Genomic DNA, 19,767 nt, shown 5'->3' with positions numbered 1-19,767 from the left:
ACCTAATTTATATATAATTAATATATAATTATATGTACAGTACCTAATTTATACCTAATTTATATATAATACTAAACAGACGATAGCAAACTCAATTTAGCCGCTCCGTAGCGTGGCGCAGGGTCGGAGGTAAGTAGTTCGGCTGCTCATCCACTATTGGTCCAGACTCTATCAATCTTGTCGCGAAACGACGTTATAGGAGGTACGTTATACCAAAGTTTCTACAATTTTTTCGCTACGTTATAGAAATTGTCGTTATAGGAACGTACGTTATAGGGGGGTCAACTGTATTGCTTTTCTTGCTTCCTTCTTTTTAAGGATGGTGCATACTGTCAACTTTGTCAACTTAAACATAGTCATCAGATCTGCCACATATGCTTCACTTTAGTTCTTTGCAATAATTTCCTTTTTTACCTCAATTATCAATACAACAATATTCCTCTTAGGCTTCATTACTTCCATACTCTTGAATAATAATGGTTAATAGGTAGGGATTATATATATATATAACCAAACACTCCAAAAATAAAGCAAAAAAGTACTGAAAACACAAGTGTAATGCAAGAAATGACTTATGCACACAACAGATGGTGTTTATTCAGTGAGTATATTTTTCCAGTACATGAACTGTTTGAACATAAAAACATCATTTATCATTCAAACAGCCAAATTTTTCTCAAATTTAAAGTTTGAACATTAGAAAATTCAAAGTTGTTCAAAGTAAGAGGTACACTGTATTTGGAAAATAAAAATATTTTTGGCTTTGATTTATATGCAATTTGGTTCACCAATTGAAAAGTTTGGTCACCACTGGAAGGCTGAAATGTAACCACTATGTCTGTCACTCTTATGAATATGTTTGTGCTAGAATATATAAATTCAATAACATAAAATAGTTTCCTTTTTTTTTCTCAAAACTGCTTACGATTGAGGATTTTTGTGTAAGTTTAATTTCATTTGAACTTTTATTTTAAACATGAAATATTTAAAAGTTAGTCATTTTATTGCATTTCCTTGTTAGTTTTCTTATCATATTTATATATGATCATATAAAATCTTGTCTCATTTTCTAATACTTTATCTTACTTTATCCTATCTAAATTAACTCATTGTGGAATATTGTTTTAATTTATTATATAAATTCTTATTTTATATTTTAATCTACAAGGTGACGTAAACAAATAAATGACATTTTAAAACACTTAGCTACTTATAAAACCCATTAATTTAAAACATAACTGCTAATACATTATTGCTATTAAAATCATGTCAGAAATATAAAAATTTTAGTTATCAATTATAAAATTATTTTATGAAATAGTTATTTAATAAGTTTTCTGTTTGTTTGAATTATTGCTGGTATTTTACGATTAATTAATTCTTTAAATAGCATCTATAATTAATTGTAAAATTTATCTCATTCTAAATATTAACTTTNCCACTATTGGTCCAGACTCTATCAATCTTGTCGCGAAACGACGTTATAGGAGGTACGTTATACCAAAGTTTCTACAATTTTTTCGCTACGTTATAGAAATTGTCGTTATAGGAACGTACGTTATAGGGGGGTCAACTGTATTGCTTTTCTTGCTTCCTTCTTTTTAAGGATGGTGCATACTGTCAACTTTGTCAACTTAAACATAGTCATCAGATCTGCCACATATGCTTCACTTTAGTTCTTTGCAATAATTTCCTTTTTTACCTCAATTATCAATACAACAATATTCCTCTTAGGCTTCATTACTTCCATACTCTTGAATAATAATGGTTAATAGGTAGGGATTATATATATATATAACCAAACACTCCAAAAATAAAGCAAAAAAGTACTGAAAACACAAGTGTAATGCAAGAAATGACTTATGCACACAACAGATGGTGTTTATTCAGTGAGTATATTTTTCCAGTACATGAACTGTTTGAACATAAAAACATCATTTATCATTCAAACAGCCAAATTTTTCTCAAATTTAAAGTTTGAACATTAGAAAATTCAAAGTTGTTCAAAGTAAGAGGTACACTGTATTTGGAAAATAAAAATATTTTTGGCTTTGATTTATATGCAATTTGGTTCACCAATTGAAAAGTTTGGTCACCACTGGAAGGCTGAAATGTAACCACTATGTCTGTCACTCTTATGAATATGTTTGTGCTAGAATATATAAATTCAATAACATAAAATAGTTTCCTTTTTTTTTCTCAAAACTGCTTACGATTGAGGATTTTTGTGTAAGTTTAATTTCATTTGAACTTTTATTTTAAACATGAAATATTTAAAAGTTAGTCATTTTATTGCATTTCCTTGTTAGTTTTCTTATCATATTTATATATGATCATATAAAATCTTGTCTCATTTTCTAATACTTTATCTTACTTTATCCTATCTAAATTAACTCATTGTGGAATATTGTTTTAATTTATTATATAAATTCTTATTTTATATTTTAATCTACAAGGTGACGTAAACAAATAAATGACATTTTAAAACACTTAGCTACTTATAAAACCCATTAATTTAAAACATAACTGCTAATACATTATTGCTATTAAAATCATGTCAGAAATATAAAAATTTTAGTTATCAATTATAAAATTATTTTATGAAATAGTTATTTAATAAGTTTTCTGTTTGTTTGAATTATTGCTGGTATTTTACGATTAATTAATTCTTTAAATAGCATCTATAATTAATTGTAAAATTTATCTCATTCTAAATATTAACTTTCCCTTATCTTTGTCAGATGATTTATTAACTTTACATTGCAAATAAAATTATCTTCCAAGAAATGATTTTGAGGATTTGTTAATTGACTGATTGTCTTGTTTTTAATATACTGTTGTTTGTAGTAGAAAATTTTGAAAATTAGGAGTTGAGTTTCATATTGTTTGACAATATTATGTTAATAGGATGTAGTTAGTCTTATTTCAACACATCTTTGGCATCAGTTGTACTAAATCTATTAAAATTAGATTATTCTTGTATTGTTTGTTAGCATTTGAAATTTTTCTTTTTAAATGCAGTTAACAAATTAGAGTAATTAAGATTTATATGTTAATGTCTTTGAGACTATGTAAACACATCTTGCAAATTAAGCAAATTATTCTTTAAGAAATACATTAAAATTTCGAGAATATATTTTTGAAATTAATAAGTAGTTATCAGCATAGGTAATTTTTTGGCTTATTTTTTTACTTGGAATTACAAGCAAGAGAGATTTTTATAATTTATATGAATTTTATACAATTAAAGAAAATTTGTAACCAAAATTTACCTACATCAAGAGAAAAAATGTTTGTAAATTTCAAAAAATTCCTATGAATACAATGAAAAAACTACAATATAATAATTAAATACCCTCATTGTGATTTGATTTTTTGAGTTAGCAATCAGTTTTTTCCCTCTGTCATGAACATTAGTACAATATTTTAATTTTTAAGCATATAACAAGATTTATTTTGTTGTTATTGCTTTTATGATAAGAATGTGCTATTTCAAAATTGCACAAAATAAGATTACATAAATTACAATTGCATTTCATGTATTTACAAATTTATTTAAAATAAATGAAAAATTAATTAATTTCTTTTATCAAAACAATTTATTTTTAGGTGCCATTTGTGTTTGTTGGTACTGTGGAAAGTATATCCAATGCCAAAATACTTCTGGAGTATCATCTAGCTCATTTAAAGGTAAAATTTTATGTACATTTTTATAATTGGGTGCTTACTTAATGGCTATATGGCATAGAAACAAATGTTAACATTAATGTATGTTATAATGACTATATTTTGAATAGATATAAATTCAAATAGAGAGTATCTTTCAAAATATAATTTGAAAATGTTTTCACATTAAATTATTATATTTATATAAAAAATAATTAAGATTATAATTTTATTAGTATAGTAGAATTCTTTGATTAATTTCTCAGGCTACATCCTAGTTCTAACTGAAATAATCTCTTTACACAAATGGAGATTGATTCTTATTAAGTTATTTTTAACCTTAAATAAATAGAATGTTGTATGGTATGTGTAGTTTACAAGTAATATTTAATGTATGATTAATAGAGAGGTTGAGGCTGTCGTATTCAGCCCAAAACATGAATGGCAGACGGTCGAATGCTGCCATCTGGCAATTCTAGACAGTCGATAATGGCATTTGCTATGTCTAGCATGGCAAGTAGAAGATTGGTTTAAACTTCGTTTTTTTTTGTGTTTGGAGTTAAAATTATGACCTATTTTATTAAAATAATGATTATTTAAGCATTTACGAATAATACTGTAAAGAAACAGACGATTTTAATCCAGAAATTATTTAATTATTCAATTTTTTAGCAAGTGATCCGAGGTGCGTATAGAATTTACAATATAGTTGCCTTCATAATAGCTTATCTTAAGATAGGTTTGTTCTTCCACGGCATCCTCTACCATCAATAGCGTAATATGTGTGTAAATTTTCTAAAAATTAAATTTCCAAGCTGCTTTCGAATTTACATAAGCCACTACTTTCCTCGACAACGGTATGAGGTAGTCCTATTGTACGGTAGGAGACACAATGCTAATTAAAAATAATTAGTGTTATTAAACATCCTATAAATATTTTTAAATAGTTTAATTTGTATCTGTCATTTTTTCAACAAATTTCCTGAGAGTCAATGTGTGACGTTCACTGAGTCACATGTTATAAACATGCACTGCAATGATTTTTTCTTGGAGTTAAAACATAAGCTGTGTACTTCTGCTTGCCATGTACAAGTAACGTTTGAACTTGCACTACAACCTCTCTAATACAATGATAACTTATTAATTGGATATGAATATTGAATATCATCATAAATAAAATCTACATTTAAAGATGGAAGACTAGGTTATGGATCTTCTTCATATTTCAATTAATTCTTGATGCTGACCAAACATCTTTAAAACTTTATTTGAAATTATTACAATAATTAAAAGAAAAAGATGGCTCCACTTGATTGTTAGTCTGATGTCATGTTTTTCATTTCAAAAGAAATTGTTAGAAACATTATTGTTTTAAAAAACAGTAATGAAAATTAACAGAATGATTACATGTTCCAAGAGGACTAAACATTTTCGTTGGCATCTAATATTTTCATCACTGTTAATTTGTTGATGCAAACTTTTATTATGCTAGGCTCTTGCTAATCCATCCATTCATTGCACAGCTGGTGCCAGATTAGCAACTGTGCTGGATTACTGAGTATATAGTCCTAAAACCAATAAGTGGCATGACTTGTTGCTCTTTGGTCCTAAGTCTTTTTGAAGAGCTATACTGTTTGTTATTGTGAAATTACGTACTGTGATACAGTAATTGTAAGTTTAATTTTTTAATAACAATAATGTGCAAAACTTAGACAGAAATGAAACCCAAGTAAACAGAAAACCAGGATTTGAGGTATAACTAATGGAAGTGCATAGGCAGTTACAGCAGTGTATGCCAAATAATTGAGAGGCTGGATTAACAAGAGTGTACTATATGAATTACTACAACATTTACTGTTCAGAGCAATTCTGCTTAGTTACACCATTGAATATTGTCAATATAATTAGTATGACATTGTTTAGCTTTCTTAGCTTTCAGTCCTCTTTCTGTTTTAATGAAAGTATCATAAAAATTAAGGAAATTGAATGACACAATCTATATGAAAGATAAATCATTAAGTATGCTGTTTGTTACTTAATATAAATTGGAAAATGAAAGTTATCAATAAACAGTTGTTGAATTTCTCTTAGAATTACTTTAGTATATGATCATTGTCATCATTAATATTGTCAAGATTTAATATTAAAGAAAATTTGTATTGAATTATAGTGATGTATGTAAGGAAAAATTTAGAATTCTACAAAAGTTTAACTTTTTAAATATATTTTATTTGGTATGTTTAAATTTGGTACCAACACTAAGTATTATCTATAGCTTCACTAGGAATATCACTTAAACCATATCATTTGTATATTTGGAGAAGTAAGATACAAGTTTTATGATAATGGTGTTACAAAATGAAAAAAAACTGTTTCAAATCAAGAATACTTATGATCAAGAATTTTGAAAAATGATAAATATGATTGTTGTAAGATATTTATGCATAATCAGAATTTTGGAATCTTTAACTCATTTGCTACATTTGTTTCAATCTGAATGCCACTCAGAAATCCACAAAAAATTATGTTTTCTATGAAATAATTATTTCCACTTTAAACGCGAATCTAACATCCAAAACAAAATTGCCGGGAAATAATTCCTGTAAAATAAAAACTCCTCCAAAAACTGTTTTTAGAAAAAAAGTATATAAAGAAAAAATAAAATAATTTAAAATAAATGCTTTTATTTGAAAAATATAGATGCAAGGATTGTTATTCATTTATTTAACAAGGCATAAAATTTCACACATACAGTCTACATTGTTTACAAACTTGTTGATTTTGAGAACAGCTGGTGTCAGCTTTCCTGGCTAGTTCTCATGTACTGTACATCTCGGGAATATTGGTTTGAAGCAGGAGGGGAGCTAACTTACCTCATCTGTTCAAATATAACACAATATTTTCGATTTTTATGCTATTAAAATATGGGAAAACCGAAAAAAGGTATGGGAAAAAGTTCTACTAAATAAACAACAAAAAAACCTGCTTATGTCATAGAAAACATCCAATAGTGTTTTAAAAAATTTTACCAAAGTCAAAATGGTCAAATAGAAGTTTGGAACGATTTAATTAATTTGATAAAAAAAAAAACTCTCATAAAAACAATAGCGCAATTAATTACCTAATTAATAAATTGTCATAAAATATTTTTGTGGCAAAAATAATACATGAAATTTGCAGAGATCATAGATAACAATGTATATATGCTGATCCCTACATTTTTGGAAAAGTTATAAGTCAAGGCCCTTTTTTATGAGGCCCTTAAAGCCTATGCCCGAGATAACTCGGGTTATGGACTGCACAGCGTCACGCGCAGCCTAAGTTATATTGGGTTAAAAATTGCAGCTCAGCATTGTGACAATGTCACCATAAATAATTGCTTATTCTCTGTTAAATTTTTGTTAGGCTGAATTAAAATTAATATGAATCTGCGAAAGGAATTCAATGTTAATATTGATAAGTTCTTAACAAATTGAAATTTTTCAGTTATAAAAGTGTTCATATTAAGTAATCATTTTAATTATTTATATAAACATATTTTGTTTATATTATAGTATATATTTCTTATAACTGCATATGTATAGTTTTAGACTTAGAATTCATCTTAGTTATTTAGTTGTAGTTTTTATGAAAAGTCTTATCAGTAGAACTGCATCAAAAAATATAATATACAATTATCCAGTTAGTGATAATTTATATTGGAAGATTTAAATATTTTAGGTTTTGTAATTTATTTTTAAATTTGAAACAAAAAAAAATAACATTATTTTACAGTTATATAGCTACAACCAACAGACTGCCGAAAATCTATCGGGCTAGTTTTATGCTACTTATTAGATAAATTATAAATTAGATAATTATTAGATAAATAACTAGCCCGATAGATTTTCGGCAGTCTGTTGGTTGTAGCTATAATTATATATCGGGTTGGAGATGTTTGTATTTACAGTTATATTTTGTCAGTATTATATATAATTGAAATTTAATAGTAGAATAGTAGTAATAATGAAAATGTTTTGTAGGAAGTGGAAAAACTTCGACAAGAAAAACTGGAAATTGATCTTCAACTAAGGACACAAATGGGATCTACTCAGAATTTTCCAGTACCTCGGCGAAGTGGTCCAGAGAGAAATTTTAACTCTGATTTTGAAGGAAGTCATCGAGGTCGTGGAATGGGTGGTCCACCTCGAGGTCGAGGACGTGGTGGTGGACCTGGAATGGGTCCCGGACGTCGATGGGGTGGTGATAACCGCTACAACAGTAACACTAGTAACCATCCTCATACTCTTAGTGATTATATTCCTAATGTGGATAAACAGTTTAATTCTGGGCAACAACCTCAACGTGTTAATTCTGCAGGCAATTTGCGAGGTAGGGATAGGATTGGTGGTGGAAGAAATATTTTAAACAGAAAATAGACATTACCAAAATAATCTGCAAATATAAAGTTTTGTTCTTAAATGCATTTTGCTTATTATGCAGTTTGTATTTAAAATACTACAGCCTTAATTTTATAACTGTTTTTCATTTAAGTTTCTTTTAAACAATACACTATTATTTTATAAAAACTTTATTATTTAATACAAAACTATTTTGTAAAGATTAGATTACTTGAGGTATAACTAATGGAAGTGCATAGGCAGTTACAGCAGTGTATGCCAGATAATTGAGAGGCTGGATTAACAAGAGTGTACTATATGAATTACTACAACATTTACTGTTCAGAGCAATTCTGCTTAGTTACACCATTGAATATTGTCAATATAATTAGTATGACATTGTTTAGCTTTCTTAGCTTTCAGTCCTCTTTCTGTTTTAATGAAAGTATCATAAAAATTAAGGAAATTGAATGACACAATCTATATGAAAGATAAATCATTAAGTATGCTGTTTGTTACTTAATATAAATTGGAANGGTGGAAGAAATATATTAAACAGAAAATAGACATTACCAAAATAATCTGCAAATATAAAGTTTTGTTCTTAAATGCATTTTGCTTATTATGCAGTTTGTATTTAAAATACTACAGCCTTAATTTTATAACTGTTTTTCATTTAAGTTTCTTTTAAACAATACACTATTATTTTATAAAAACTTTATTATTTAATACAAAACTATTTTGTAAAGATTAGATTACTTATGTTTGCTTGTAAAATTGTTTCACCTGCTTTTCTGAATAATTACTAATCTCCACCTGCATTTTACATTTTTTAATTTAATAGTATCATAATTTTATCATAACTCATAAAATTATAATTTTATTTACAATAAAAATCAATTATTAATAATTCTTATGAAGAACAAGTTATAAGCTGTTTTATTTTAACTGAAAAAAATTTAATTCTGTAGTAAAAATATATAGAATGGTTGTGATTTAAATCTAAGTTTCTAGTCTTCCATAAAAGTGAATGAAGTTTTTACTTTTATGGTAAAAAATAAAATATTAATATTTTTTTCCTCTGTAAAATTTAATTAGTATTCCATTTTTTTGTGATTTTTCATGCATTTTTACTATAATTTATTTTCATTTTTATGTTACATTAAATTCCAGCGAAAGCAAAATTGAAATTATCTATACAAATAATAGATTGTAATCTGTGATATATCTTAGTCATATAGAAAATTACCATTTTTATCTATTTTTAACTTTTGTCATGTTAAAACTCATATGATAGCTATGTTTTGTTATTTTAAAGCAATTTTTCATCATACTTGTATCTTATTGAAAGTACAAATTTTGTTGCAGCTTTTGTCTGATTATGTACTGTATCAATTTTGCATTGTGTTGCATTCATTATAATATGACTCTTATTTTATTTAAGATATTGTCATAAAATAACTGGTAATGTTTTAACAAAAGAAAGTTTTTGTCACTAACATGGCCTGTTGAATGTACCAGATTAATGATAACTAACTAACTAGTCTTAATCATTGCCAAATTGAGGGCTTAGTTGTTATCATCCAAAAAAAATCCTATAGTTAAAGTTTTTAATCAAGATCTGCTCTAAAATAAGAATAGAGCAGATATGAAAGGGTCAGCAAATAACACTGTTTAATGTACAGTAAATTATATTTGAAAAACCTGAGCTTGTCATTTTATAGATCCTCATAATTTTTCCAAATATCTATTTTTTTTATATTGAGGTGTTTTCCCTCATGTTGTAATAAAGCTGCAATATTTATAATGTGTGAACGTGTGCTTTTTTTATGGTTTTTGTCTTTTACAGATTTTTATGCCAAATTCTTTTTTTGACCCTTTCATCCCTGCTTTATCTTTAATTTAGCTTTTATTTAATTTAAAGTAATTTAGAATAGCTAATTTAAATTTGCTTTATGCGAAATTACTTTTGCTAATTTTAATAATTGATTTCCACAATATTCAAAATTTACAAAACATGTTCTAAAATACTAATAACAGGGCTGAAAGGGTCCTCAAAGTAGAAGATGATATGATTTAAAATTTAATTTGAAATTTTGAAAAAATATATAAAAAAACAAATGACCTTTATTGCTAGTCTCCATATAAGGAACTTCATAATCAGGTAAGCTATTTCTTTCAGCCCTGTTATTTATTGAGAACATCAGAATAAAATTTAATAACTACATGTTAATATTTAATTTATTTCAAGTCTCTATTAATTGGTACTTATTAAAAAATTATTAAAGGAAAATTCAAAAATTTTAAATTGGAAATTTAAATCATACTTTTTATTATGATGAATACTTATTAATAGAGCCTTAGTGTAAAAAGACTCACCAATTTTAAAGTAACTGATATGCAATGAAATTAATGTTTTTCATATTCAATATCATCATTGAATATAGTTTTTTTTTTTATTTTTGTAATGTTTAATTTTTATGTAGTAAAACTGGTTTGAATTCTCCTGAGCATAAAAATTTCATTTTGAATCATTTTACTATTATATCTGCATTATGTAATCAAAAACATCTTGTTTTTTGTTCAATAGTATTTCAGTGTTCAGTAGTTTAAACTATTTTTATTCTGATAAATAGATTGAGTTAAACAGTAATAGTTAAATTACAGATAATTATTATTATTTGATTTATTAATTTATTAATGTGTTACATTTTATTCAACTGAATTGTTAAATATTAAGAATTTAAAATATTTTTTTTGCAGTTTTGAATAAAAGAGAGGATGTAGTATATGTGTATATATATGTATATATTAAATGATTGTAATTAAAGTACATCTACTTCATACTTTGTAGAGAGAAAAATGCAACCAAATCTGGTTTAGTATCATTTTATAACACACATCTTTGTGTTTGATTAATGTACAGTAGAGTCTCATTTTAACAGATTGCAGATTAATGGATTTTTTTCAGGTCCTGTCAAATCAATGTAATTTTACCTTCTTTTAGTGGATCTATCAGCAGGTTGATAAGATTGAGAAGGAACCACCTAGTGAGCATTCTGATGCTTGTCCAAGTGTAGTGCTGAAATTTAGCAAGACCAACAAGTCCTTCCAAGTCATGAAGACCTTCCTGATGAGTTTCAGCATAACAAACAGGCTGTACCTGACATTGCTAGTATCAAGTCATTGTTGTGCAGTTATAGCTAAGTTTTTGTCAATAATCTGTCCAAAAACAATCCAGCCAAATCCGAAATCAACAAAAATTGAGGCAATTATTTCCATATGAATCCATTTAAATCCAATTACTTTGTTCTAGACACTCCAAAATACAATATGGGAAATACATTTTATAGAGAATAAATATGGCATTTAATAGTAAAAACAATAAGAAATTAATATTAAATGAATATAAAAGATTAATGTGATGGGCTTCGAAACAGAATCGCCATCTAACTGTTTTTGATTGATCAAAATTAATAATAGCTGTTTAACATCTTCAGTTGTTTGCGATTTCTGTTTCATTAGCACATTCATGCCTTTCACTACATTAGCCTCCTTTATTGCTTCCTTTTTGCCATAATGTAACTTATCATGGATGACGACTTCCCGTACGTGCAGCTGATTTCAGCAATCTTAATGCTGCTCTCGTATTTTTCAATGATTTCCTTCGAATCAATCATGTCCCTGGCCTTCTTCGAAGGGCTGCTGGCTTTGGAAACTTACTTTCTTTGTTTCCATGGTGAAGTTAAAAGGAACGGAAATCAATGAAATTGTTTGGCTAGATGCATGGGGTGTGTCACACAATGCCATACTAAGCAGGAAAACGTGTGGGTCACTCTTTGTTTTTGCAAAATTAGAAGCGAGGTCATGTAGGCATGCTGATGGAATCCAAGGCAACCAACGAAAATTCATAAAACTGAGGTATTACTGTATTTAATAGACAGAAAAGTGGCATCAAAACAAACGAAGATGGATAAGTTTTTTAACAAATTGCAAAGTCAAATGAAACACTAATAAGCATATGTAATTTGCTTCCTTTTGTGTTTACAGTATATACACTTTCTGTCAGCTTTGTTGTACACGTGTACAGCGTAATATACAATCTTTTAACATGGGTGTTTTTATAGAATGAAGAAAGGAGATCTCAAGAGATTATAATTTCAAGTATTGGTATTTATTATATGTAGATGGTTTTAAAAAAAAAAACGGAAATTTTTTCAAATAATGGATATTTTCCTGGGTATGCAGGAAATCTGTTGTTTACAATATAAGAGATGCTCAGAACAATGGATGATTTTCAGCAGCCCAAGCAATCCATTAAATGAGATTCTACTGTATTTACTTTCAGAAAAAATCCCATTGCAAATATTCATTAATTTATTGTTCATTTTTTGCATGATAAATAATCTGCTTCACAGTAGATACTAACAAGAAGTTTCTTATTCAGCTGTTTTGCTTCACTTTTTAAAATTTTCAGATTTTTTTTATTCATTTTATGGATGTATTACATTAATGTCTTATTTATATCCTAATTTATTATAATAATTTTTATTTAATTATAGTATATGTAATTAAATATAAAAAATATAAGGAATAATAAAGTTAGTATCATTTTTAAAAAAAGTTAATTTTATAGTGTGATTATTTTTTCTATAAAAGTTGAAATATCTTAAATACTATTTTAATTACAACTCTGAAATTTTAAAGTTTTTGATCTGGTTAATTTTCATGTTGCCAATGAAATGATTTCTTTTAAAACTTTTATTAATAAGTGAAATATAAGATCATATTTTAATTATTTAAAATAATAATAATTTGTTTAGTTTCAGATCTTCCACCTCGTCAGAGAGGCAGAAATGATCGCCGTCGTGTCACAGATGAAGATGAATCTGTGCTTGACAGTCATGAGGTCTCGAGTGTAGCTAGTATGGATCAAGGTAAAAAAAACATTTTTTAATATACTTTTAAATATAAATGTTGTATGTAAATAATTATTTTATTCATATTATAAACTGTTTAAATCAGAAGTGAGAAGTGTCAAACTCAAATGCTTAAGTGCCAAATTTTTGTCTTGAGTATGACAGCAGGCCAGATGTTTTTAGCTTTTGTAGCCAAAAAATTTCTAAAAAATAGCTCAAAAGTAGCCTACTCAAAAATTCCTTTTAATAACCCGAGATTTCACAATAAAATAAAAGAAAACATCATTTGTACTTTTCCAGCAATAACTTTAATCACAGAACAAACATTTTCAGCCAATTTACAAGCCTGGACCAGATCTGTAAACTGATCCGGAAATAAGGATCACAGGACTCAAAATACAAGCATAAGCTGTAATTTACTAATATGCCGAAAACATGCATTTTATATGAAAAATAGTGAGAATTATGCAATAAATGATCTTGCTAAGATGGATTTTAATTTGAAATTCAAAAGATGAAATAGAGAAAACGTAATATAAACAAAAAATTAAACACAAAAATAAATAAAATAAAAATAAATATCTCTAAGTAATACAAATAAATAAAATCAAAAACAATAATAATAATTGATGTAGAAGATGTGGTTGCTGTATCTTCAAATTCTGTGTGTAGTGTCTTTGTAATCCAAACATTAATTTTGGTAGACGATCAAACAGCAATTAGTTAGGAAAACGTTACGTTTTATTTAAAAGAACACTTTTTTAAATAAACTGTAACGTTTTCCTAACTAATTGCTGTTTGATCGTCTACCAAAATTAATGTTTGGATTACAAAGACGCTACACACAGAATTTGAAGATACAGCAACCACATCTTCTACATCAATTATTATTATTGTTTTTGATTTTATTTATTTGTATTACTTAGAGATATTTATTTTTATTTTATTTATTTTTGTGTTTAATTTTTTGTTTATATTACGTTTTCTCTATTTCATCTTTTGAATTTCAAATTAAAATCCANGTCTTAAGACAGGCATTACATTTAAACTAGGCATGGTACATATTCTGAATAAATACAGAATAAACTTAAAATTTAATTTCTCGTAGTTATTCTTAATTTATGATGAAATATATTTTTAAACAGTGCAAATCATGATACTTTCACATTTGTGGATTTTTAAAATTTTTACATTAATTAAATTATACCAAATTGAGGATGATCAGTTTATGATAAAACACTTTTGGTTCAAAAACTTCATAATCTATTAAATTTAGTAATTAGAATCAAAGTATTTCTTACAATTTTATCAAGAGATAATGCATATACAAAAATGTGGGGAAATGAAATAAATCTGTTTATCAAGAGTGTCTGAAGTGAGATAATTTCAACTTTTTTAAAATTAATTTTTTCCTACAAAATCAAGTTGTAGAAAATTCACAATTTTATTTTTTGTTAGATATCTAATTCAGTTTTTTAATAGCTCTGCTCTGTTGCATTTTAACAGAAGTTTCGTTTACATAAATTATTAAATGTGTTGAAATATTTTCCCCCAGAATTTTTTCTTGTCATGCAAGGAATGATTATTTAATTTGTAGAATTGTTTCCATACAAATTTCTGCAAAATGTATTAGTTGTACTCTTTCTAAAGCTTTGTGACCAGCTTCAATAGATGTTGATTACGTCCTATCAGTCTCAAGTTTCTTTGTATGTCTTCATTTAATCGTCTATTATTGATGATGCTTTTGAGACCTATTATTGAATTCACAGGTCTGCAATTTGTTATTGTCAGTTGTGGTTTAAGTGCTTTTGAAACACAAAGAAATGAATGAGACTTACAGTGATGGATGTCTCAAGAAAACTTCAGTATTCAAATTAGTGATGTGACGACACCAAAATTTTTTCCGATTCCAATTCTGCCGAAAACTCCCAATTTCATTTCTGATTCTTTTGAATACAGTACTTTCTAAAGATTATTAAGATCTTTCCTGGGACTACTTTAATTATGTACATTTGAAAGGCACACTTTTAGACTATTTTTCATTATACTCATTGTTCAAATTGAAGCACTTATCATAACTGTGCACCAGCTTTTTAATTCCATTGTCATAGAATTTTGCCGTCTGAGACTTCAAACCACTCATTCACACTCTGCATCATCATCAGAGTGCTACATTGTGACCCATAATTTCATGCATGGAAACAAATTTTACTCACTTGTGCAAGATCTGGACTGTATGGTGGATGAACAAACCGATCCGAAACCATCAAGGGATGTCGAGTTCGATTGGCCATGTGCAGATGGGCATTGACATGAACAAAATCTTAGAACTTGATTTTCCCTGATGTTTGTTTTGAATCACTCTTCTTAACTTTTTTAATGTTTTACAATATCTTTTAGAGTTTATTGTTTGAGCCAGATTTGAGGAAATCCATCAGAAGCACATTCTTCCTGGCCCAAGAAACGGTCACTATGAACTTTCTTGCTGACATTTGCAAACATTTCCTTGGTTTTGTGGGAGAACTTGTGTGTCCCCACTCCATACACTGATTTTTTTTTTGGTCTCATAATTCATGTATTTTATCCTAATGTTAACCCCAGTTATGACAAGATCGAGAAGTGAGTCACCATCTCTGTGGTAGGCTTCCAGAAATGTCAATGATGTCACCATGTGCTGTTTTTTGTGATCATCTGACAAGATTTTCAGTATCCGTTTGGCACAAAATTTATGGTAGCCTAGCTTGTGTGTTACAACCTCATGCAACAAACTCCATGAGGACTGGATGGCCGCGTGGTCAATGTGGCAGCCTATTGCTCTGGAGGACCCAGGATCAAATTCAAACAGGTCAAAAAATTCCTGGGGATTTTTTGAGGGGGTGGTCCATTTAGATATGTTAGGCCATGACCCTCACCACTCGCCTGCCCCATTGTGGGCCTGGTCAAACCCATAATGTGCTTGATAAATGAGGCCCTCTTAGTGCCCACAGGGTGGAAAGAGTTTAAAAAAAAACTCAGCGAAATTTGTGAAAACTCAAAAGAGAGCTCCATAATTGTGAAGTGGCAGTTTTCACATATTTTTCCATTGATTTTCATCACCAGTTCATCAGTCATCATGCTCAGTCGGTCACTTCACTTCACATACACTTCACAAAGCTGTCTATGAATTTCAATTGGTTTGTGGTTTTTTGCCAACAAAAGCTTACTCACTGGCCACACTTCACACGTTCAATTGCAGCACACATTTTAAAAATTTACAATGGACAAAGCAGAAGCAACACAATCCACATGCTAACACAGTTGAACATGTAATGAGTGAGGGTATGCTCTGACACCAAAATGACAGCTCTAGCCCAAACCCCACACCCCTAGTGGCCAAAACATAAGTTACTTTTTGGATTGCCTGTGTATTTTGCTTCTCTGCTTTACTCCTTTTTCAGACAGCTGCAATATCACTATTAGCCTTCTTTTGATGGGGGATGAGGTGTACAATATTAGCTGATACCAAAGTCATAATATTCAAAGAGATTATTATGAGTTCATGTTTGTGGGAATAAAATAAGGAATCTGATTTTCTGACATTTTTTGCAATATGAAATAATTTTTTAATCTTTTATGAGGGGTGTCCAGAAAGTAAAGCACATTTGGCTATAAAAAAGGAAAAAAAACAGTAATAATAGGAAAAAAGTTTTATTAAGTAATTAGTACAAGACCAGTTACAACATAGTCACCGTCTCAGTTAAAGCACTTGTCATGGCACAACACTTGTTTTTTGATTCCTTTGTCATAGACTTCTACCTCTATCTCTAGTTCCTTCAGTCAGTTAGTGACAGCTTCTTTCACCTCTCATCTGTTCCAAAATGTTCCAAATTTATCCAAAAACACTTTCAGCTTTGGAAAGAAGTGAAAGTCACTCGGATCAGTCGGGACTGTATGTTTGGTGATCGAAAATGTCCCAGCCAAATTTCTGAAGCACAGCTCGAGTGACTGCAGTAGAGTATGGTTTTGCATTATCTTCCTTGATTAAACATTAAACATAATTTTCTCACACTTACTTCGTTCATAATGTGATCACCATACACTTCTGTGATTTGTTTATGAATTTCTATTGGAAAAACTTTATTTGCATTTAGAAAATGAATAACACTTTGCATTTGATGGAATTTTTAATTTTTGTACATATTTTAGCCTTTGACAAAATAGTAACAATAAGCCTGCCATTATCGAAACTCTATTTGGCTTAAGCTAGCACATTAGAGAACAAATTGACCTTAAATTCGATGGTGGTAATTTACTTGCGCAGATTGCTATGTGCAAATGTTCTTTATTTTCTGGATGCATCTCATATTTTAAGTTTTGCAACAAAATTTAAAGTTTTTTCTTCTGTATAGAGAAATAGCAAAACTATGTTATACATTAATTTTCATGCCAAAAAGAAACCTTCCATTAAGGGACCAACTTTTTCTTCTCATTTTCAATGATCTAGACACGTTGCATTCTAAATTGAATAGTATTTCTAAAGACTTAAAATAATGATTCATTTGTGCATTGGGATGAAATTTGGTTAATATATGAAAAGGAAGATTCAATGAACTTATAAATAATGAAACAAATATATTTATGTAAGCAGTTCAGATAATGCAATAAACAAAAAGATCAAAATGAAATGTTTGAAAGGCTTTAATTAAAAAAGAAAAGGTGAAGCAAAGAAGAAGAGTAAATATGAAATAGTTTTGAAAAGATTACATGCATAGCTAAATACCACTATTTTTATAGAATTTTAGGTCATTTGTGTGGTACTGTTCAAGACTGTTACATAATATTGGAGTTTTAATAGAATAAATAATTGTAAATAGCATAATGGAGTGTAACATATGTAGGTTTAAAGATGAGAAGGCAATGCTTTTCAAAAACATTTCAACAAAAGAAAAGTGCCTCTGATTGAAAGTTTGCTTTTGGTATAAAAAGTAGTAGTCACTTTTGTCACTTTAAAAAATCAATAGATTAATTTTATTACATAGTTTTATTAGTAATCTAATTTAGTTTTTTTAATATAAATAATAAAGCTTTGCTTTAATTTTTTTAATTTCAGAAAGTGTTTCGTCCGTAGAGGGATCTAGAAACAGACGTAGACGAAGAAAGAGACGTAGTAGATATCAAGGAGACAATTCTTCCGGCGATTACCAACGGCCAGTAGATCGACGTTACTCCGAACCTAGAGATATAGGAAGGAATGCTTCTGGAGAATGTGCTGGAATTAGAAACGGAATCGGAAACGGAAGTACTAATGGAGAAGGATCTAAAGAAGTCCAGAGTAATGGTTCGTCTCCTCCAAAACAACAGAGAGAACCACGTCCACAAAGACCTCGTCCTGTCAGTGCTCCCGAGAAGAAATCTGAGAGCGTACCGGTCTCTGAAGAACACATTGTAAATGGAACAACATAGATTATAAAATTTTTGGACTCTTTGTAAAGTGCTAGGTATTGAAAGGCTATGGGAACATTTGCATGCCTTTTAACCTGCACGCACATATACATCCTGCTGCCATTATCCCATTGAAACCATTCAATATATAGCATTCTTTTTCCCTTCCAAAAATTTGTTTGCAGTTGTTTTAATTTATAATGATTCTAACAATACAAAAATTGATTTAGATATAAATATAGCTTTCTTGGAAAATGACAGCAGACTAAATAGTAGGTGTTGACAAATATTAAAATACACTAAGTTACTATTACCTTGCTGTACATTTTGATGTTACTCAAGGAAGACTAACCTCCCAAATTTTGCACCATAGTCATGGATTTTACAAATAGAAGTTTTGCAGACAATAACATGGGATATTCCCTGCTCAAAAGAATAAATTGCATATCTGAATAGTTGCTGAACGTTTAGGAATTATCTTCAAAATTTTTTATAATCATTGTTTAAAAGCACAGTTTTATTATTTAGGTAAGAACCATTACCTGATGTGGTAGCTTGCGTTTCCATGTTTTTTTTTCTACTACTTAGAAAGGTGCCTTGTGATGTAAATATACACACACCTGAAGTCTTAGTTGCATTATTTATTTGTTTTATTATAATTTTTTGTTTTTTTTTTTTTTGTCGATATAAGTGTTTGTGCAATTTTGAGAACTTAAAAAAACCTCAACCAATGAGTACATTTTTCTTGCCGGACGAACATCGTGTAACTTTTTTTTCCAGTCTTTGACCAAATTACAAATAAAATGATTTTTTAAATGGCAAGTTCCTAGTTTGTGGCTTCTGAAACAATAATGTTACCAAAAAACAGAAGAAAGAACTAGCAGATTGTTTGAGCTGACTGACTTAAAAAGCCTTTTCAGTACTCATGGCTAAACAATTAAAAAAAAAAAAAAAATTGGCAGCAAAGGTATTGTCCTTTATATACCTTGCTGTGCTGTGACTTTTTCAAACTGACAATTGAACTAATGCTGTATCATTTATTTGTGGCAATAAACTCTCCCATACGAATTTGGGAGCAAGTTAAGTCAGTGTCTAGTTATTCTCTTACTTGAAACAACACTTCGACAAATTAATGTTGCACGCTTTAAATTTATTAGACATGTGTGACAAAATGTTGCAATTTATCATTTGTAATTGCCACGAATAATGAAAGACATCCAAATAGTTTTCATATAATTTTTGCAATCAAAATTAACTTTTAAATCATTTCTTAACAAAATCTTTATACACAATAACTTGTTACACTCAGATTCCTGATTATCTTTTGTATATTCAGTCATGGGTTTTAAATTATATTCATAATTTTATATTAAAGAATCAAG

At 28.6% G+C, this 19,767-nt stretch overlaps 1 protein-coding gene across 4 annotated transcripts in view; it reads left to right on the top strand.

Moving 5' to 3' along the window:
- LOC111629914 (synaptic functional regulator FMR1-like) overlaps nucleotides 1-19,469 on the top strand; it is a 54,090-nt gene extending 34,621 nt beyond the window's left edge. For all 4 annotated transcript variants that reach the window (XM_023373860.1, XM_023373859.1, XM_023373858.1 and 1 more), the window contains 4 exons: nucleotides 3,610-3,690; nucleotides 7,689-8,037; nucleotides 12,869-12,982; nucleotides 18,054-19,469. In XM_023373860.1, coding sequence (XP_023229628.1) covers nucleotides 3,610-3,690; nucleotides 7,689-8,037; nucleotides 12,869-12,982; nucleotides 18,054-18,406 — 897 coding nt within the window. In that variant the 3' untranslated portion in view covers nucleotides 18,407-19,469. The remainder of the gene's footprint in view (nucleotides 1-3,609; nucleotides 3,691-7,688; nucleotides 8,038-12,868; nucleotides 12,983-18,053) is intronic.
- Nucleotides 19,470-19,767: the final 298 nt, after the last annotated feature.

The sequence above is a fragment of the Centruroides sculpturatus genome, unplaced genomic scaffold (assembly GCF_000671375.1).
Source record: "Centruroides sculpturatus isolate CEXI.00-Female unplaced genomic scaffold, Cexi_2.0 scaffold529, whole genome shotgun sequence".
Lineage (NCBI taxonomy): Eukaryota > Metazoa > Arthropoda > Arachnida > Scorpiones > Buthidae > Centruroides > Centruroides sculpturatus.
This window is presented reverse-complemented; position numbering and strand designations above follow the sequence as displayed.